The sequence below is a fragment of the Periophthalmus magnuspinnatus genome, chromosome 15 (assembly GCF_009829125.3).
Source record: "Periophthalmus magnuspinnatus isolate fPerMag1 chromosome 15, fPerMag1.2.pri, whole genome shotgun sequence".
Classification (NCBI taxonomy): Eukaryota; Metazoa; Chordata; class Actinopteri; order Gobiiformes; family Gobiidae; genus Periophthalmus; species Periophthalmus magnuspinnatus.
Window position 1 is genome coordinate 17,496,587 of NC_047140.1, and position 22,366 is coordinate 17,518,952.

The window sequence follows — 22,366 nt, forward strand, 5'->3', positions numbered from 1 at the left end:
CACTTTCTCTCCCTCACCCTGTCTCTCTCCCTGACTCTCTGTCTGTCTCTCTCTCTTTCTTGCTCTCTCTCCCTTACCCTCTGTCTCTCTCTTTCTTACTCTTTCCCTGTCTCCCTCCCTTACCCTCTGTCTCTCTCTCTTTCTTACTCTCTCTCCCTGTCTTTCTCCCTTACTGTCCATCTGTGTCTCTTGCGCTTTCTTACTCTCTGCCTGTCTCTCCCTTACTCTCCGTCTTTCTTTCTTACACTCCCTCTCTCCCTCCCTGTCTCTCTCCTTTACCCTCTGTCTCGTTCTTTCTTACTCTCGCTCCCTGTCTCTCTCTCTTACTCTCTGTCTATGTCTCTTGCTCTTTTTTACTCTCTCCCTGTCTCTCTCCCTTACCCTCTGTCTCTCTCTCTTTCTTACTCTGTCTCCCTGTCTCTCTCCCTTACCCTCTGTCTGTGTCTCTTTCTTTCTTACTCTCTCTCCCTGTCTTTCTCTCTTACTCTCTGTCTGTGTCTCTTGCTCTTTCTTACTCTCTCTCCCTTACCCTCTGTCTCTCTCTTTCTTTCTTACTCTCTCTCCCTGTCTTTCTCTCGTACTCTCTGTGTCTCTTGCTCTTTCTTACTCTCTCTCCCTCTCCACGCTTTGCAAATGGAGTCTTAACCGCGCTGACGAATAAACTAATTATAGACCGGGTCACATAATTACAATTTGACTAATTTTATTTTGAAAAACTCTGATGGAAATTAAAAGGCTAAGAGGTATTTGATTGCGTCTCACATCCTTCAATCTGCATTAGTACAAGATTAACTATATCAAATTGAATTACATTAGCATATGCGGATTAATCCATACCGCCTGGGCAGGATGTATGGGCCCAATTATAACTGGCTGTCCTGATATTGTGACTTTGAGAGAAGCAAATGGGATTGGAAGTGAGAGCGCCGCTGCAGTTTCAGATGGAGAATTCAAACTTTGATTAAGAAGCAATGAAATAATAATGGAACTCCGCAAAGCAGCTCCTGGACATCCATCTGAAAATTATAAGGCTCAACTGCAAGAGATGTGATCAGAATAAGACCATTTCATTTACGTTTGTGATCCTTGTTAAACTTTATAATCACTAATAAAGATAGCTGGAAAATGGAGAGTTTATACACAAAAACTGCTGCACGCTGGATTGGCACACTGGTCACATGATTCTATTATTTGTAATGTTTCCATGCAAAATTATGGTAGTTGGACTAAACTAAGGAGAATGGAACTGTACGTCCAGTAGTTAAAACATGCACAGCCTAATCCTCCTGCTATCTTGCCTGTCCAGCCTAGACACAATCTGCCTCTACAAAGAAGTGTATCTGAGCCACTGTTTTATCTCCAAGAGTTCAGATGGATGTGATTGACAGGTAGATCAGCCAATCAGAGAAAAGCCTGGTCTATCCATATCATCACAATTATGCAGATCTTTGCAGAATCAATGACAGAAGCACTAAACTCTGGTAAGTGTTGGGCGTTAAGACAGCTGCAGTACATCCAGAATGCTGCTGCTCAGGTCCTAACTAGAACCAGGAATTACGAGCACATGTGTCCTGTGCTCAGGTCTCTGCACTGGCTCCTGTGGCTCAGAGAATAGACTTTAAAGTAGCTCTGCTTGTGCACAAGTCTCTCCATGGCCTAGCACCAAAACACATCTCTGAAATGTTAGTGTCATATGAACCATCTCACACTCTGAGGACTTCAGGGACCGGCCTCCTGCTGGTGCCCAGAGTCAGGACTAAACATGGGGAATCAGTGTTTCAGTTTTATGCAGCTAAAACCTGGAACAGTTTATCTGAAGATGTGAGACAGGCCTCTACTTTGAAAATGTTTAAATCCAGGCTCAAAACGGTTCTGTTTCACTGTGCATATGATGGAAAGGTTTTCATTCTGCACTCTTCTCTTTTAACTTTAATTTTATGCTTATTTGTGATTATTTAGATTTAGATTTGTTAAGTTTCTTATTCTGTAAAGCACTTTGCATTACTTTGAAATATAAACTTGCTGTGCCTCTTAATCTGAGATGAGAGAATTTTGAGTTTGTCCTAAATGAATGGACCAATGAGCTTGTTTTATTTTCAAGATAAACAACCCTGAAACACTGCTCTGAGTTTGGCATGAGACACTGAGGAGTGAGTGGTGACTGTTAACCCTATACTGAGGATTTCAGTCTGGATTTACCACATAACCTGCTACATACATGTGCTCAAGCCTAGATCAAGGTCTGGACATTGAAGGATGGGTCAAATGCACATTTCCTAATAGGGATGGGACAATAAACATTGATATAATTTATTGTAATAAAAAGCTTACACAATAATCATTATATAATCGTGATAATTGCCAACAAAGATAATCTCTTTATATCACCAGAATGTGCAGAAAAAACTACTTCCCTGTTGATCTCTTCTAGTTCATTGTTGTTTTCTCTTACACATTTGTTTAAATATGGAACCTATTCATGATATTAATATTATAATTATTCATAACCAGAACATTTTTAAACTGTCAGTAACTTTAAAAATTATGGTGATATAATATAATAATTAATCGCAATTACTTTGGCCATGATAATCGTGACACCAAATTTCCGTATTGACTCCTACTGCCTATTTCCTAAGTTATGCAGTACTACAGACTAAATCAAACTATCAGATTCTTTGAGGTGTGCTATGTGTATGGAAACTACACTATAATGTTATATAAGATGATGTTACAGTTGAAACCATAAGTTTACATACACTAAATAAAAAGACACGCTTTATTTCTTACTGTCTGACATGAAAAATCACTAAACTTTTCCTGTTTTAGGTTTATTAGGATAACCAAAATTATTTCTATTTGCTAAATGCCCGAATAATGAGAGAAGGATTTTTTAAAGATCATTTTTCATTACTTTATTTAAATTCAGAAGTTCACGTACATTTCATTAGTATTTGGTGCCATTGCCTTTAAACTGTATGTATCAGCTACTCACAGTTCCTCAGTTGTTCAAGTGTTTGAGAAATATTAATCAGTGATTCCTAGTGAGACTTGGCAAGTGTTTTATGAATGTATATTTCATGGTAGGATTTTCTGAATAAAACTAAGCATAGAACAGTACATATTTGAGCTGGTATGCTTTTCATTCTGGATCTTAACACCGTAAACGTTTCAAGCTGCACTTACCACGCCCTTAACAACAACTAGCAGTGTGAGCTCCATACACGATTGTCCATGAAGCCTTTTGAAACCCCACTATAATAATGTGTATCTGTGAAGGTGATGGAGGGTGCAGAGGAGGGTGTTTGAGCAGAGGATGGGTGGAGGAAGGATGGGCTCAGAGCCGTGACTGCAGCAGCCACACGTTTAATCCACATTTAATTTAAAGAGCCATTAAGTACAATCACAGCATTCAGATCCATCACAGCCTGACACCGGCCCGAGATTGCCCCGTTTTCTGCCCCTATGACGGATCGCCCCTCTGCTCCACCGCTCACCGCCAAACAACACTCCCGGGCATCCACAAACAAGCCGCAAGGACAGAATAAGTACGGCTGTGAGGAGTTCAATGGACTTAAATGCAGAATTATACAAGAGTAACAAGACGGAAGGCCAAAAATAGTAGCGTTGGAAGGGACGGTGAGTATAGTGATTTATGGTGATATTTGGATACGTTATTTAAACATTTGCCCAATGACGAAAAGATGTGTCAGGAATCAAAATCCAATCATTTATAATCATCAATGGTCCTAAGAGGAATAAAATGGAAAGCTAGAAATAGTAGCCTTAGAAGGAATGTTGAATACAATGACTTTGAGATCAAAATTTAAAATCAAATCAAGATTCAATCATTTCAAATCGTCAATGGATCAGCTTGGAAATTTGACCTTTTTGTGTTATAACTGCACTGAGTAAAAGTCTATGTTCTTTATATTAATGACATGAAAGATTATATTCATTTGTATGGCAAAAAGGCCCAAGTTGCCGGTCGAAATCTTGCTCAAAACTCATACTGGCGTCAAGTCTCTGGTAAATCTTCAGTTGCCTTCTCCAGTCACTAATCTCCACACGACTGGTTCACTCTTGACACCATGGCAACCAAATAAGAAATACAAAAAAAAAAATCATCATAATACAATGTTGAATTAAATGAAATGATTATTTAAAGAGATGGAGGGCTGCTTACTACAAGGACTGGCACAATAACATATTTTGAAGTTCAATATACTGCTGAAGTAAATAGACGATAAAAAATGCTAAACTAATTTATCCCACTGACGCAATAACCCAAGAGCAGATTTAAACCACAAAAACTATTCTAAATCTACAATATTGTTAAAAAAAAACATGAGCTGGGATCAATAAACAGCAGAATGAAACACTTTAGAACTGAGTTTGTATCTGTAATGAGTCATAGAAATGTCTAATTCAACCTTTTACGGCTTCAATCTTATCATTTAGTCAAAAAATTACCAAAAATGTCGAAATAGTGTCAAGAAAATGTACACACAAAAACTGAGCCCAAAAAATATTGTTCCACTTTTCATATATTTAAGTAGATATAGTCATTATCACGTTTTTGGGCATGGCACTTCAGAGGAAATCGCTTCAGAGTGAATGAATAACTGACTAATGTAAAGCATCTTGAGAAGGATTATTATGACGGGGGCCAGTTCAGCTCCAATTCTAACTGTCAGACATAACCAATATATTTTAAGCTGCAGTAAAAATATTGCATTTGCGAATAGTTCTATAAATTGTACATATCTTCTGCACTGTAAATACATCTCATAAAAAGCATATTCTGCTGTAATCCACTGCGATACGATGTTGTATTTACTAACATGAGGCCAGTTTAGATGGGCATCTCAGACCATCAATCACAACATCCCGGAGAAGCGGTCCAGCGCTCGCCCTTTTTTAATCCGAGGAAGCATCACAACCACTCCCCTCTGAACAAGTCATCAGCTGCAGTCTGTGTTTTCAATGGGAGGAGGTTAGGCTCAAATGAATATGTGACATGTAATCATATCTGCTCGTATATCAGGCTCCCGTGGCGACAGGAGCGAGGGGGGCGGGACTTGGAGGTCAGAGGGCGGAGTTAAAAGGTCGTCGGGCCCGGGGGTGACATTGGGTGACCTTCTTTGGGGCAGAGCCAGCGTGTCGTCCTGGGACAGTGATGGACGATGAGGGACAGAGGGCGAGTTGGACGGAGGCATGTATATCTGTGTGTTATATAAGGGAGGAAGAGGAGGGAGAGGAAGAGGTCTATAGAAAGTTAAATATCATGTCGGTATCTAGTGTGAAAGGGTTTAAAGGACATTTGTATGAGGCAGAGCAAGATGACAGACAGATACCTAAGAGGGAGTCAGGGGCGATGCAATTCAAATCAAGTATCGGTATTGGTATTGAATATCGTTTAAGGGTTAGGCCAGTCAAGCATTGCTACTGTCATGCCACTGAACCTAAATACCTCATAATGTTTGCACTGTATGCTGCAAAGTTGCTAGACATGCATATTTTAATGGAATGTATTACTTTAAATGTCATTTAACCATCACCGCTCACTCACTCGTTCATTGTGAGGCAAGGTGGGTGACATATCTTGCTTAAGGGCACAACAACAGTTTCTTCTAGACCAGGAGCGTCAAACTAACTTTCACAGAGAGCCACAGCAACAAAATGGTTGCTCACAAAGGGCCAGATGTAACTAAGATAAATGTCACAAAATGCAACTAAATGTAATGTAAAATAAATGCAACTACTTTTTAATCTTGTTAATTAACTGTTTCTATATTTATTAGTTTTTCAAGTTGCAAATATTGCATATGGATTTTGCATAGATATGAAAAAATGGCTGTATAACTGTGTATCTGACATTTTAAGACAGTCATACCTTTTAATTTACTTTGTCGCGAGCCACATAAAATGACGTGGCGGGCCATACTTTGCCCACGGGCCTTGAGTTTGACACATGTGTTCTAGAGCCTCAAAATTCCACAACTCTCAGCAATCACTCCCATTCACACATGCACTCAGATCCAGAATACTGCCGGGTCTGCTCAGTATTCTCATAAGGAAACCAAGGCAAAATGCAGGTAAATTCCCAGGTCAGGCTGCGTGTGTGAACCGGACTTTACCAAATAAATCACAACAAAATTTTCTCATGACTGAATCTTTAGATCACGTTAGACGTTCTTCTCCTAAACCCTTCTCTACTCCGACCAATGGGCCTATCATTCATTTGTGTGCATTACTTATTACCCACAAGGCATTTCTGTCACTGCTCTCTGTGTGTGTGTGTACCCCCCTCTCTCCTCCCCATCTCTCTCAGTCTAACCCCATGTACTATTATTTATAGGGGTCGCACCAATAGCTGACAAATAAGAGGTCAGCGAATGGGATGGACTGCCAAAAGGACGTGTGAGGTTTAGACGTTTAAACAGCAGCAGACATGGGGTTGTATAGAGCATTGAACTGACTGGATTTATATACCATGGCGGCACTGTGGTATGAGGACTGGCAACTTGCAGCATTTCGTTTAATTTAAGGTATAGCTTTTACAATTTTAGGACAACAAGATGTATTATTTGATCATAGGGTTGCACAATTAATAGATTTTTTTTTATCAAATACAGATTCAAATATTTCAAACTAACTTTTTTATCAAAAGTTCAAAAGAGTTCAGAGCTTGGGAGGTATAAATTTGAGTATTTTTTGTTAAATGACTCTGAGGTCTGTACTGTTAATGCACATGAGACAACTGAAAGACATTTAAATTTGTTTTTAATAAGAAGAAATAAAATAGAAAAAAAGTTGTGTTATTCAATCAATACAATAAACTTAATGTGATCAATTTTTTTTTACCATATCACCCTGTTTTATCAGTAACTCCAGAATTATCCAGGTTTAATAACTATTTAAAGAGCCCAAATTACATCATTTTCTGACCTATTATAATGTTTTTTCCTCATTACAAACAGACCTGGAGTTATGTTTTTTCATTCACACATGTTTCTCAAACTGAAAACAGTCTGTTACACCTTGTGATGTCATGTGGTAATACAGGAAGTGCTCCACTGTGTTTTTAAACTCCATACACCTTCACTAGAATCATTTGGAGCATTTCAGCTCTCGAATTGACCATCTCTACTGAACTAAATGTAAAAGTAGCTGTTAACTTGAAAACTACCATTACATGACATCACAAGGTGGAGCGGAGCATTTTGAGCTTTGGAGATGTAGACAAACTAATAACAAAGGATTACTCAAACATGTGTGAATAAAACAAAACACAATTCCAGGTATGTTTTTGATGAGGTAACAACCTTCCAACAACGCTAAAATTTCACTAGTGTCGATTTTGCATAATATAGGACCTTTAAAGTAACGCCTTAACCATAACTCTTAACCCTAGTCCCTTAAGTAGTTACTAAGCCTAAATCATGCTTAATAAACTATTTGATCATTATGAATACAATTTTAATGGCTGCAAATAGTGTAGTTATTATAAAGTGTTTTTTTCTATTTCTCTGTTGACAACACTTGACTGATACGATCTCCATTTTCATTAACTACCACAACATATCCCACAATGCATCTTTAATTTGAATACATTCAAGATCCTTCAGAGCAGACCGGTTCCGTATTGCTCCTCTCATTTGATTGTGATTCAGACATAATAAAGTCATTTATGATCTGTGCGCGCGCCGTCATGCATCTCAACTGTCAACCCAACAACCCCATGTCTTCTCCTGTGATAAATGCAAGTCCCTGTTCGGAGCCGTACAGGTTTCCAAATGACTTCATCTCCTTAACATCACAACTATGAATCTCCTGGTGGCGTAGCGCTAAATCAACCAGGAAGTTAAGTTTGATGGAGGGGCGAACTTGAATGTAATCACGCCCCATACCGAAAGTGGACTACAGAGGGCACTAAAAGGGTACGACAAGTCAGAGCAGTTATGGACATGGTCAAGGTGCCAAACATCACACAAACTCCCATTTTGATCTACGACCTGGATGCCATTTTCTTTCTCCCAATGTAAAACAATCAATAGCAAGGGCACATTAAGGTCTGGGCGGTACACTTTATTTATATAAGCCAATGACAAATCCTTATGATGCAATGGGTTTTGGAGGCATGTATTACCGCGCCAAAGAAATAAATATAAGGAAGGTGCCATGGAAGGAGATTGACGGGGCTCAACAAATCCATCATGGCGACCTTTCAAAATAAATGCGCGCACTATTTTGTCCACTTCCACTCTTATTCAGCATTTCAATTAATGTCTCAGTCATTTGTTCAAAGTCATAACTCACAAAAGGATTACGGAAAGAACGGAGCGGCTGCATATGTAGAGGGCTGTCACTTAAATCAAGCACAAACTGGGCGAGAAAGGAGAAAATCGGACAAATAAGAGACTGGTGTAATTTATGATGGAGTGTAGTTGCTTAATAATCTAATAGTTTGTAGCTGTGATTTAGAAGAAGATTGGAATCATGATTCACAGTGACTTTGAAGATGGAGTTTAAATTTGGGGTTTTAAGAGTTTAGTGGATATAAAGTTAAAATGCGGAATATATTAAAACTATTACATCTAGTGCAGTTCTTTAAAGCTATGTGTAATGAGATTGGCTAACCTGCTCCTTTGTATTCTCACCTACCGCCACTTGATGCTATCTACGTTGCTGACCACAGAGACCACGGAGCACAGGTGAGCTTGAACAAGGCCCAGGTGAGTGAGGGGAAGAGGGAACGCGTTTCACATCTGTCTTGTACTTGTGAAAAAAGCTAATAAATGTATGGACGCATGGTAGCTTTAATCGGTATGGATATCTGGCATGTCACCTAGATGATTCCATGGAAACAAGCCAGAGCAGGCCCTCCACCAGGCCAGATAAGAGTCAGTTTATGTGGAAAAAAGTGACATACTAAGGCTTGAAGTTGGAAGGCAGCAGATTTACATGGTGCTCAAGACAAGTTGGTGCAATTCCCACTACTGGCGATGCGTATTTTGAATCGCTGAGCAAAACAATTCACTCACATCACTTAGCCCATGTCTTGAAGTGTGATTATGTGTTCAAAGGTGGTGAGAGGGGCAACAATGATTTCAACCATCAGCCCCAAGGCAGGTGTGGCTACAGAAGTTGGCTACTACTATCACCAAAAAGAAAAAAAATCACTATTTGTATGCATACAAGGTGGATACAAGGTGGCAAGGTGGATTAAGTGTCTTGCCCAAGGATACAACAATCTGTGGGTCAGTGGATCTTACCGCTCTACCAATGATGTTTGTGTTGAGAGCAGGATTCGAACCACCAATCTTCAGATCAGTGGACAAACGCTCCACCAACTGAGCTTCAATTAAGAAACTGACTATAAAAAATAACAATGAAAAAATGGGTAAAATACACTCTCATGTGTTTGGGAAGTCCGCCCTGGACATACATAAGTGTTTGTTAGTGTGTCTTTTGTCCCAAATGCACATACATATTAACATCAATAACCCCACTGCAGCTCAACCACTTTCATAATTGATTTACACAAAGTTGCATGTCGAATGTCATCGCATTTTACAAATCGAAAAAGCACTGAGTCGCTGAATAATCCTCCATTTAAATGAAGAGCAAATGTATCTTAAGTGCATCTATTTCCCTCTTTATTCACACAGGACGTCCCAAACACGGCTCCAATGATCTCACCACACTCACTGTTTATTAATGACGAACAGTAAAGGTAAAGTCACTGCGAACAACTCATCCTGTCTGCTGTCACTCTCCCTCTCTCCTCTTTCAAAACTAAGCACTTTCCAAAACCAACAAATTATTTTCCTTGCAAAGCTGTTAATGAATCCAGATAGGTCGCAAACATCGGACATACTAAGAGACCCAGAGATGAGTTCTGTGCATCTTGTCCAGTTCAACATGGGTCTGTCTGTAATAGGGTCCCTCAAAGCGAGCAGGATAGATGGAAATTCTAGGCGGTTTCATCTACTAAAAGAGGGCATAAATCAGAGAGGAGGGAGCGGAGACGAGACCGGGGTTATCAGCAGTCTGCCTCCTCGCGCCAGAGCTTTGCATTAAAGCATTAGTGAAATTAATTCATCTTTCATAAGAGGTTTGAGCCGTATCCGTGATCTATGATAACAACCAATTTCTCACTACGGACAGCCGGAGGGGGAAAAATACCAGCGAGGATCGGGATAGACTACACAAATGTGCTTGTCTTAAATGGGCTAACATTATGAGGAGTGCTCCCAGGCATCAGTGCAGATTCATATCTCAATGCAGGAGCAGGGGATAAATCAGTGTAAAAGTTTTCTCATCTGCTTTTTTAAAAACACAAATCTACAGGAGGAGACATGCAGTGAGCGCTGGTGTTTAGTTTGATACATCTGATATAAAAGATAGAATGTGGAGAGCAAAATCATAAAAACACTCTATTATATATTTGATAATAATTAAAACTGATGTATAAGAACTGACCCTAACCTAATGTTATGTCAAAGCCACGATTTCACTTTTGTAACGTATCTTCATATCCCATCTCTTGCACATAGCCTCTGTATAATTAGATATATTTTGTTTTCCCTTGTGGCTCAATACAGTTTGTCAAAGTCTAATAACACATCTACACTTTCAATAGTTTGAATATGATTTATACACTTTTCAGGTTGGTGAAGTGTCTTGCCCAAGGACATAATGTCACTATGCATTGCTGGGATTGATCCTTCGACTTTTGAACTACACCTTTAATGCCACAACAGGCTCAGGACATAATATTAAGTTTTCAGTTCGTATACTTAGCAGCAGTGGTTGCTATAGTGAATTACACAAACTGTGCTCCAACTGTGGATTGTAACTGGCAAAGTGGGAGCAGTGTCTTGCTCAAGGTGCAAGGTACCAAAGAAATTAGCTTCTGGTTAATGGGGGAACACTTACTGTAGAGAAACTTTGTATTTTTGGACCAATGCCTTAAGAAATCTATAAAGATGCATGCTAATTATAACTGACAAAACATCATGACCTTTAAAAATGAAAGTCTATTTAATACATGCCCTTATTTTTTATCATAGTTTATAACATTATTCTTGTTTTATGTTGCATCACAACATTGAAGCACGTTCCTAGTTGGCAATAAAACTTATTCAGATTCTAATCAGTTGTTTATCGCTGGACCGCTGTTTTACGTTGTTGTACTGATGTGGTTCATTTGTACTTCTGTATTGTTTTTATTTCTATGGGGTGTTTGTATAGTGGTAATTGAGTACATATAACTTAATCACATGTCCAGAGTAAACACCAGTGCCACAAACACTTGGAATACCGCTACATCTCAATCCGTCTAATTGTTTTCCGATCATTTGTACAAAGTGTTATCATTGTGTCTGTGACAGAGGGGGACAGTGGGGTGCGCTTGGGGCCCGCGGTGGAGTGGTTTGCATATATTTGAGCGAGGGCCGTTGGAGCGTGGGTGACAGATGAGAGGGGAGAGTGGAGATGACACAGCTACACTCGTCTCTTTATTACTTTATCAGTCCAGAGCACTGAGCTGTGAGCAGGGACAGAGGAGCAGACAGGAGCAGAGAGGAGCAGACAGGAGCACAGAAGAGCAGAGAGGAGGAGAAAGGAGGAGAGACAAACAGAGGAGGGGAGAAGAACAGACAAGAGTATAGGAGAAGACAGGAGCAGACAGAAGGAGAGAGGAGGAGAGCAGAGTGGAGGAGAGGAGGCAAAGACTGCCATGGGTTTGAATTAGCAGTGTGTTAGTCACGATTTTTTGTTATGATCAGGTTCAAAGAAAAGTACTTGTAACTGTAAGTAGATTTACAAAGGGAAAGGGTATTTTATAACTGTTGACTATTTTAAATATTACAAACTACTATTTAATAATGTATTGAAATGGGTCATAAGACACCAACTTTTGATAGAAATGGAAATTTTTACAATGATTTATCTCTTAACTTTTCAGGTCTGGAACGGGCTTGTCTCCATGAAGATTCAAAAGCAATGACTAGAATTTGTTGTTTGTTGTATGCAGGTTACTCATCTTGTATTAATACAGGTATTTTGTTTGCTAAAAAGACCTTTAAAAGCACACACGCATACGCACACACTTCCAGTGAGTAAGCACGCCTGTCCACAGATCTGGCCTGTAACCTCCCTGGTGGTGTACCATTCACCGGGGGTGACAGTAGCTCAGTTGGCAGAGTGTTCGTCCCTTGACAGGTTGGCAGTGTGCTTCCAACTCCCACAGATATATGCTGTTGTTGTGTCCTTGGCAAGACACTTAACCCACCTCGCCCCCAGTGTCTGTGTACACTGGTGTATGAACGTGTGTGTGAATGGGTGAGTGGTTCCTTGATGTAAAGCGCTGAGTACCTTGAAGATGGAAAAGCACTATATCAAATTTTACCACAGTTAAATGGTGCACATTTGGTTTATTTGTAATGTTCAACAAAACTAAAATACTATAAATAACAAAAAATGCTGACTTTTAACAAATATTACTGCATTTTAGTTAGAACCTAAATGTAATATGATTTGAATAATAATTATGTTGTCCTATTACTGTTTGCCATCATATAATGCACAGAACAAAGCTGAAGTATGTTTGAACTGTATTTCATAATGCATTTATTTATTGTCATGGCTGTGCTTTCCAAATAATGAGTTTACTATTTAACTTAATGGAGTGCAGTTAATGACTGCCATATTGCCTGTTTGGTCCTCACCTCTGGGAAATAGTCCTGGGGGAACTTCTCTTTCTCCAGAGAGGGAGTGGTCTCTAGTGTCTCGGTGCACGTCTCGCGGCCCACCACCTTCCTGAACTTCTTGGCTGCACAAGACAGAGAGGATCATGGGAAAATGGAGAGGGGAGGGGCGGGGGGAAAAGAGGAGACAGAGATGGTTTATTGTTATGAACTCTGAAGGTTAATATTTTGGGAGGCTTGTGTAAAAATCATTAGGCTCAAGGGACATCTTCAGACAAGTGCTCCACCTGCTGGTCAGAGCTGGGAACAGACATGACGGGGGATGTGGTTTAAGGCTCCTTCATTTTTGCCTAATAATCAGCATCAAATCTTGTCAAAATGGCTTACTAACATTACATTTGCATAGTCACAGAAGTGGGAAATGCTCCATCATTCATTTATATAGACAAAAAGAGCATTTTTGAAGGACTTTGGAGTAGAAACTTTACTGATTACATGTAAATCTTTCAACTTTTTAAATTAATCTAAGGCATGTTTTCAATTTCCAAACCAAATTTCGACTATAATGTAAGCAATATGAACACACAATATGAACATTAAGGTGCACTATGTAACTTTATTGTCTGGAATGTTGCACAGTATGGCATTAAATATGGAATTGATTTAATTACAGGTGTTTTTATTGTTTAAAAATATTTTCAAATGCATTCTTACTGTGAGTGAGGTCACGTCTGTACTCATCTGATCTGTAACTTGCCCTTGTGGCATCACTTGTTTTTCTCCATGAGGATTTCCAAGTATAATGACATACTGTGGAACATTTCAGGCAAAGCTACAGCATCTCCATAGAGACAAGCAGATGATGGTCAACCAGAAGTTACATAGTGCACCTTTGAGGGAAAAAACACAAATGTTTTATATGTCTGTGTTATATTTTTTTATGTTTCCGTCCCTGTTTCACAAATGGGGCAGCCAATGCCAAATAACAGTACAATATTTCTACAGTGTGTGAATAAACAAATGAATCTGATCTTTTAATACCTCCTTGGCCCTGTTCCCACTGCGATGCCCCCTCCCTCTCCCTGCGCCCTGTCCTTCACTGGGGCACCTGTCTCTTACAGCATGTCTAATACTACGTCTAATATGAGTCCAGCCTCTGCACATCTATATCCTCTGTTTAATTAGCAGCACCACGGGACCCGGCGCCCCCCTGACACCTCCTCCTGATGGGACAGCCTTAACTGTCCAATAACCCTTCCACACACTATTACACCGGGCCCCAAATCTTATGAATTAAATCCTAATATTAATAAGCATTACCATTCCTGGGCCTTTACATTATCCCTGTAGCCAATCTGAGAGCGCGGTTTTGATGGAATCGGGAATAGGCTGCAAATAAGGGTCTGTAAATGGGGCCATGGGATATGCAGGGGTGGGATAAGGGCCATATGCTTTGACACTGTATCTGTGATGTATTTATGCGTTTTGATAATGCGAAATATAAAGAGGGCTCACCTTTGAAATCAAACTGCTGGATGTTTTTCAACGAATCGTGGATAAAGTAGAAACTGCCAAGGGCCTGTGGAGGGGAAGAAGAGAGTGGGTCAAATACTGCTATACCTGTTACACAGTTTAAAATGTTTATATAATTTTGGTCAAATTAAAGTTGAGGAAATGCTTTAAAAAAAAAAGTGAAATCAAGCAACTCATGTCACATATCGCAGGTCTTCGTCAAGATTTGTCAGGTCTAAAATCTAGCGTTCACTTTCCCATAAAACCTCTAAAAATCCCATTTATTCTTGTAAAGCCCAAAATAACAACATCACTTCATAAATTATTGATTTAAGCAGCGGTACGTCAGACAATCAAACAGTGAAACAGTCATTAACAGTATCAAAAATCAGATACTAATCTAGATACTTCTTTGAGCAGGTATTGATACTAAAACGTCACATTCACAGAACAGAAATGAATCTTTCCTGAATAACTTTAGAATGATCTTGAGCTGTATCCGAACAAGTATAAGACACATAGACTAGTACACGGCCATGGGATTACACAGATATAAGTCCACACGGTGATATAAAAGAAAGTACTATTACTTAATGCTGAAAATTACATTCTATAGTCTCAAGAAAAATCGTTTTATTATCATCATGGTATCAGAATCAGTACTGAGTCTCAAGTCTACTCCATAGTATCTAAATAGACTTTGAAATTTTAGTATTGTGACAGCACTAATTAAAAAAAAAACAGGCATTTTAACTCCCTGTACCTTAGCTCACTGACGCACCAAAATGAATATGCATCAGCACCCTCGTGGGCCAATGTAGACCGCCTGGGGGGTCAAGTTTGGTCTGGTGGCATCAGGTGTTTGTCTCAATATAGATTTAATGCCACACCGAGGAACATATCTCTATGAAAACAAGGTGACGGAACCTTCACCATAAAACTAATGCAACTCAAATTCTCTGCAAATGTTATATATCTAAATGAATCTAATTTGGGGGAGTTTTGAAAATGAACCTTCACCTGTATAGACCCTTTGAAAATCCTTGGGAGGAGTATAGGGCAGTATTTGTACCACGCCTGACTGATAAAGTGGAGTGCGATTACACAGTTGGCTTCACAAACAGCAGGCAGCAGGTGCAGGATCCATCGGTACAGTACACTCCCAACGACCCTCTTGCTTTAGGGAAGTCTGCTAAGAGCGCCCACAACAATCTGACTTTTTCAAAAGGGACACATTCAAATGGACTTTTCAATGAGCACAGATCCACTTCAATAGGCTTAAAATCTTAATTTTCCCTGTGAACAATCAGGAAACTTTCCCAGTCGCAGCGGAGGCCAATCAAAGTGTGTGGGAAGCGGCGCGATGGGGATTTGACGCGGTTCACAGTCCGCTACACTGCCTTTCTGTGGCGCTTTACATTTAGGGCACAACACCAGCAGCTCAGACTCAGCCCTGTGTGTGTGTGGGAGACAGGATGGGCACAGTAACATACATCAGGGGAGAGACGGGGCTATAGGGCTGCGAGATTCATCACAATCAAATCAAAATTGCTATTATGTTTTTTTTAGGGATACATCCATAAGCCAGTCTGATACCAATTTTGATAGTATAGCTTTAAGTATCTGTCGAGATAGGAAAACAGCATTTTATTTCCTTTAAACAAAAATAAAATAAGACAAAACTGATCCACATGTGTTATGTAGATGTAGAATATGTTATATACCCACAAGTAACTACTGAACACCTTTGTGTAAATAAAAGTTCAGAGATTATGACTTTTTGGTCCAACTACATCTAGTAAATAGCATTACATACATTTTTAGGCCCAATAAGAATACTACTGAACCAATTTTGTTTTTTGTTTTTTTCTGAACTGGCGCTCAGCATCAGATCGGTGCATCCCTAATGTCTTTCTTATTCTGTAAAGTACTGAATTACTTTGTGTATGAAATGTGCTATACAAATGAACTTGCCTTTCCTATTAGTTGTCCTAGCAGTGCTCATCTACAATTCTGTGCTTTTGGGCTTTGTTGTCAGTATGTCATTTTTTATATGTTGTTTCAGGTTAACTTTTGTATAAATATTTTAGATCCCTTTTATTTTACATTTTACTTCTATATTGTTACATTTTAACATCTTGCCTTTTGTTATCTCCCTGACACTAGCTGAGCTGGGCCGTAGCAGGTACACCATCATTTTATGAGCAGATGGTGTACCTGTTACCTGTACCTGTGGCATTTATGACATTAAACTTCTGTTAAGTTACAAGATGATCTGTAACTGATCCGGTGCTTAATGCAGTAATTGCAAATACTGTTGAAATACTGATCCACGTGAGTTTAGTTTGGTGTAAATTTCTCAAAATCCATCAAAATCTCCTCCATCTCATTATATTACAGCAGTATGAGCCAACCCACAGCTCCTCACGCATAAGCACAAAGTAAGATTATTTTAAAGCTCTTTTTTCCTGCATTATCTTCTATTTTACTATAAAACAGCAAAATGGTTTATTTACCCAACGCGTGATTTATCATACCACTTAAAACTTTGGACGTGTTTAAACCTGATTCATTACTTGGGCCACACTTTAGAGTAGCTCTCTGGCACAATAAGCTCATGAAATTTACTGCTCATGTTTTGACTTTGAGTGACATGGCAGCGTTTGATACAGCTAGCACAATTTATTTAGAGTCCCATATTGACCTTTTAGATGGAGTATTATACCCAACGAAACGCATAGTCCTAGTTTTGACAACCAACTAGACAAATTATGAATTGTCAAACCGTGATGTATAGTTGTAGGAAAATGGCTATATTCGGTTCGGAGTGAAATAAAAGCATTGAAAGCCCACTTTTGTACCGCAAAGTCAGCTAATGTTGGCTTATAACAAATGACCAAACCTATCAGCCATAAACATCGATCAAAACTAGAGTTGATTCATTTTCTGTCAAACCTGTAATTAATAGCTTAAATATTCCTTCAATTTAGAAAAATAAGGTACTGCACGGCAATTTCATCTTATTCACCAATCGTAGATGCCGTATTTGAGTACAAGCGAAATTTCTAAACAAACTGCTAGCATGGTGGTTTTGACAAATAGTGCCATTTTAGCTAACTCCTCCCTGGCGTCAAGTCTCAATCCATCTTTGTCTGCAAGTCCGCTGGCACGTTGAGGTGAAAGCGAACATAAAAACAAGTGAAATAAGTCGCGGTGCAGGGTATTTCCTGGAAGCTAGTCTCGGGAATGGGAAGTTTTGACCTTCTATGTCTTGTCCCGCGGAGGAAGAAGAGTGAGAAATAGGGAGCGACGGGGAGAGCGAGGGATAGCGGGAGGTTTGGGTCAGTGGCTGTCATCAATTAAATGTGCGACAGTGTTTTTGCCGCGGGCTGATCTGATATGTCAAGGAGATGGGCAGAACCTCATGTTTGTGCTTTTGACAAATCAGCAAATGTTTAATCTCAAGATGTGCGCGCGCTCATAAATAATGCAGAGGCCGAAGCCGATGCAGAGGCAGGATTCTGTGGTATATGGAGGGTAAATCTAAACTACAGTAGACACATTTCAAACACTTGTAGCACGTTCAATCAGACCCATTTATTTGCATAGCACGTTAAGAGGGCCTGTAATCACTCCTATTATAGACAGATATTTGACAAGTTACTACAATATCGACTTTAGTGAGTTTTTGTTTTGCTGTATTTTAACTGATTCATAGCTTTAGTGCTTCTTTAAAGGTCCTATATTACACAAAATGGATTCTCATGAGCTTTAAGACATGTTATAATGGTGTTAACTTCACAAAAACATGCCTGGAGTTGTGTTTTGTTTAATTCACACATGTTGGAGTAATCCTTTATTATTAGTCTGTCTACATCTCCAGAGGTCAAAATGCTCTGTTCCACCTTGTGATGTCACGAAGCGGTAGTTTTCAAGTTAACACCTGCTTTTACCTTTAAGTTCAGTAGAGATTGGTAATTCCAGGTCTGAAAATATCCAAATGATTCTAGTGAAGGTGTATGGAGTTTAAAAACACAGTGGAGCACTTCCTGTATTTCACATGACATCACAAGGTGGAAAAGATTGTTTTCTGTTTGAGAGAAGAACTCAGCCTAAATATGCAGGGTTGAACTTGAGTGGATGAAACAAAACAAAACTCCAGGTATGTTTTTGATGAGGAACCAACAAAATAGCATAATAAGGACCCTTTAAAGATTATAGTAGTTGATCAATCATTTCAGGAAGAGTGTGTTAGCATACTAGTTGTATGTCTGGCTGTTCGGTTTACTGTCACAGCAAAACTCCGCACCGGTCTCTCAGTTGTAAAACGTGCTAATAAACTCATCACTAATTAACTTAATTGCACATAGATTATTAGAGATTATGAACACATTTGGTGCCACAGTGCCAAAGTGCTCAGCTTTGTCTCCTGACAGCAAGAAGCTGCCAGGTTCAATCCCCAAGTAGTCATGGTTATCCCCAAAACATGCACAGCAGGTTAATCCTTAAACTAAATTTTAATTTAACTGCCACTGTTCTACCCAAATTGAGAGACCACTGCTCCAAATTAAATTAACTCTATCACAAAATACCATTAATCTATTGCTAGAATTAATGCTAAACATCTTTTCCTAAGTGAATCTCCTTGTAATGGCAAAACCCTACTTAACCTGCGCCCTAACAGATATTTATAATCTCCAAATCTTCGCAGTGGCAGTAAACGCATCACTTTTTGGCTCTGTCTCCTCTGGCCTCTTTAAGAAGCCATTATATTAGCACTGAGCAATTAATCCATTTGTCCCATTACAACAAGAGCCTCCAAATCGCTATAACCACACTGCGCTGACAGCCTGTGCTATCTCCAGCCCGCTCCTCTCCAATGGCCCGTGTCGAGTGTATGTTTGTCACGTAACTCCTTATTGATTAGCTGCCAGATTCACTTGAAATAATTAAAAGAATATTCTACATATTTATAAACCCCACTGCCACGGTTGCTACTTAATTTTCCATTAGCAAGATGCAGTCTATTAAGTGTGTGAGAGAGAGAGAGAGAGAGAGAGAGAGAGAGAGGGGAGGAGGAGGAGAGAGGGAAAGAGAGAGAGAGGGGGGAGGATGACAAGAGAGGGAGAGGGAAGAGGAGAGAGAGAAAGTGAGGGGGGATGACGAGAGAGGGAGAGGGAAAGAGGAAGAGGGAGTGGGAGAGAGAAGGAAAGAGGGGGGGAGAGAAAGAGATAGGGTGAGAGAGAGGGGGAGAAGAAGGAGAGAGAAGAGGAAAACAGAGAGAGAGATGGAGGGAGGAGAGAGAGGGAGGAGGCCTGCAGAGGGAGGGCAGGGAGATGAGTAATCGCTGGGATTGGAGACAGAAAGACAATAACTGGGCGATAAAGTGGTGGGTTTATGGCTTGTTCTGGCAAAGAGATCACTTATCAGGAGCTGAACTCAAACAGCCATTGAGATAAGGGAACAGTCACTTTAGTTACAAGTAACTTGGAATATGATCATAAAATTAAGCACTGCCCTAGTAATGATACGCCGATCCAGCTTTTTCAGTTCGACAAAACTAGTACAAATACTGGTGCACTTTTACTGATATCTGTTATCAACCAATACCAGTGCAGAAACTGAAGAGAGTCATTTTCATCTTAAAACACAATTATTTTTTCCAATTAAAACAACATTTAAATCTAACTAAACATATACTGACATACTGTTATTAATCCAAGAAATGATGGGTACATAAAAAGGCCAAACAAACCCATAGCTGAACCAATATTCAGGAAACAATTGTGGGTTGTACCAGGAAGGAAATCTTAGTTTAAAAAAATTATAAGAATTAATTCAACACTATCCTACTATTCTTGACCCGCAAAAAATCAGACAATGCAAGTAAGCCCCATGATTAGTCAAATAACTCTTAAGACTTTTGCTTTACAACAATAGGTTAATGGGTTTGCATCATAGAAAAAGGCAAGCCCTTGAAAAGTTACATAGTACAAGTCCAAAATGAATGTAAGTTTAGTTAGGAAGGGCATCAGGCTTAAAATTCCTCTTATACACAACAGCACTATGGCATCTTTGAGTGTACAGCATTCATATTTGAGCGTGCCCTGCAGATAAGAGACAAGTCCCAGAGGAGCTGAGAATAGAGAGTGGAGCAGAGCAGTACATATCCTGCATACTGTGCTCGCCTCAATGCTTTATCGATACCAGGGGCTGCTAAAATGAGTTCTGCCTGGCCGGGAGAAGCAGGAATCGCGTGACCTCTGAATAGATTCCCTGCGTTTAATGTGAAAAATGAGCCATAAAGCAAACATAAAAGTAATAATTTTTCTTCAAGGTCTCACCTCCAATCTGCGAGGAGGGAAAGAGTGGAGAGTCCCATGAGAGAGCAGGTGAGTGCGCGGGACGACTGCAGAGGGTCAAAGCGTGTCCCGGGACAGAGCAGGACTCAGAGGAGGAATCAGGACGAGCCAGAGGGTTTAATGGCGACTCCAGCGGATGCACAGTAATAAGACCCCAATGTCAAACACTCTTTATGGTTAACTGTGGCTTTTATGTTGGTGGGAAGGTTGGACAGTTGGAGGAGTAAATGGGGAGATTGCTAGTACTGCTACTGCAAGTATTTATATTACTGCTGCTACTAGTACTACTACTACCACTGGTGCTACTGCTAGTACTCCAAGTGGTACATGTAATAAAGTTAAATTTGTCTTGCTTCAGCACAGATATATTGTCAAAATGAGACCGCCGTGTGCTGTCCGCATCTAAATATAAAGCGTTTTTATCATCTGCAATTTCATCATTTCATGTTTTTAAGAGAAGTAGCACCTTTACAACAATGCAGCTGTTTTTGCAAATGAGCAGTAAACAAACAGTAAACAGAAGGTCCAGTCTAAGAGGGATTAAGTCACTTTAACTGTCAATAGAAGACCATGTGGTACATCTATATCTCTGAAGAGCTTTGAACTACCCTCTCACTTTGAAATGAGTAACTCTTATTTGGTTTATCACATCTTCATCTCTGATTTGTTTAAAGGCCCTATATTAAGCAAAATTGACTCTTGTGAACTTTAAGCCATGTTAGAATGTTGTTACCTCAACAAAAACATACCTGGAGTTGTGTTCTGTTCAGTATCTGGGTCATTTATTATTTAATTTTACAATCCAAGCAGCAGTATAAAAATCATAGAAAAAACTATCACAGTACAGTAGTTAATATTGTAGTTTATCATTATATTTAGGTAATTTCGGTTCTATAATCACACCCATCTGTTCTCGTGTTTACTCAAATACATAAAGCTCCTCATCAGTCACCACACATCAGCCTTATACAAAGCCACATTCCTGAGATTCTCACAGACAGCAGACACACACAGTAAGGATTCACTTTCTGTTTAAACACTGTCCCTCTCTCAGCTCAGTCGGGGGCCCATTGAGACGCAGGCTGAAAAGGCACAAGAGCCGCTCGAAAACAGGAGCAAAAAACAGCCCGTTAGCCATCTGCTGCAAGGGAAACACTACATGTGCCAATAGAGATGCTTTAAAGATGTGGACTGGGTTGTATTGTATCTTAAACAAATCAAATCAAATGGGGAGATATGGAGATACTTAAATGTGTAGGGTTTGTATTGTTGTAAATAGGTTAAAAGAATGTGGTTTGGAGCTGGAGTCTGGAGTTCAGAAGTCTTAGGTTTAGACTTAAATGGCATTCAATAAAAGTCATTTATAAAAATGTAATGTTTAGTATCAGGAATATAACATTTAATAGAACAAAAATATTAAAGCAAAGCCTGCTAAATCAATATGAGGTAAAATATTGGTATGGGTCTATTTATTGAGATGTGATGATTGTACGAACGTTATCACTGTTTGTACTAGCGTTCTATCTGCAATTCAAGTTCCTAATGGATAAATTAAATTATTTTGAACTAATCTGTAAATAGAGCTTTTCAAAGTAGCACAGCATCCATTACGGGACTTTAAACCGGGATGAAGGGGCTTTTTTACTCTCACACGCCTGGGATAGTGTCCTAAAGATGTCGGACTGCAGATGGCGATGTCGTTCTGCCTCCGCCAATAGGAAGACAGCGCCAAAAGACAGTGACAAAACCTGGTTAAATCAGCTGACCAGACCAGGA

The 22,366-nt window shown here is 39.6% G+C and overlaps 1 protein-coding gene across 2 annotated transcripts in view; it reads right to left on the reverse strand.

Moving 5' to 3' along the window:
• Window positions 1-22,366, reverse strand: part of LOC117382438 (inositol polyphosphate-5-phosphatase A) — a 228,377-nt gene that overhangs the window by 101,228 nt on the left and 104,783 nt on the right. For both annotated transcript variants that reach the window (XM_033979617.2, XM_033979618.2), the window contains exons 5-6: window positions 14,232-14,295; window positions 12,738-12,841 (exon numbers count right to left, since the gene is read on the reverse strand). In XM_033979617.2, the coding sequence (XP_033835508.1) occupies window positions 12,738-12,841; window positions 14,232-14,295 (168 nt within the window). The remainder of the gene's footprint in view (window positions 1-12,737; window positions 12,842-14,231; window positions 14,296-22,366) is intronic.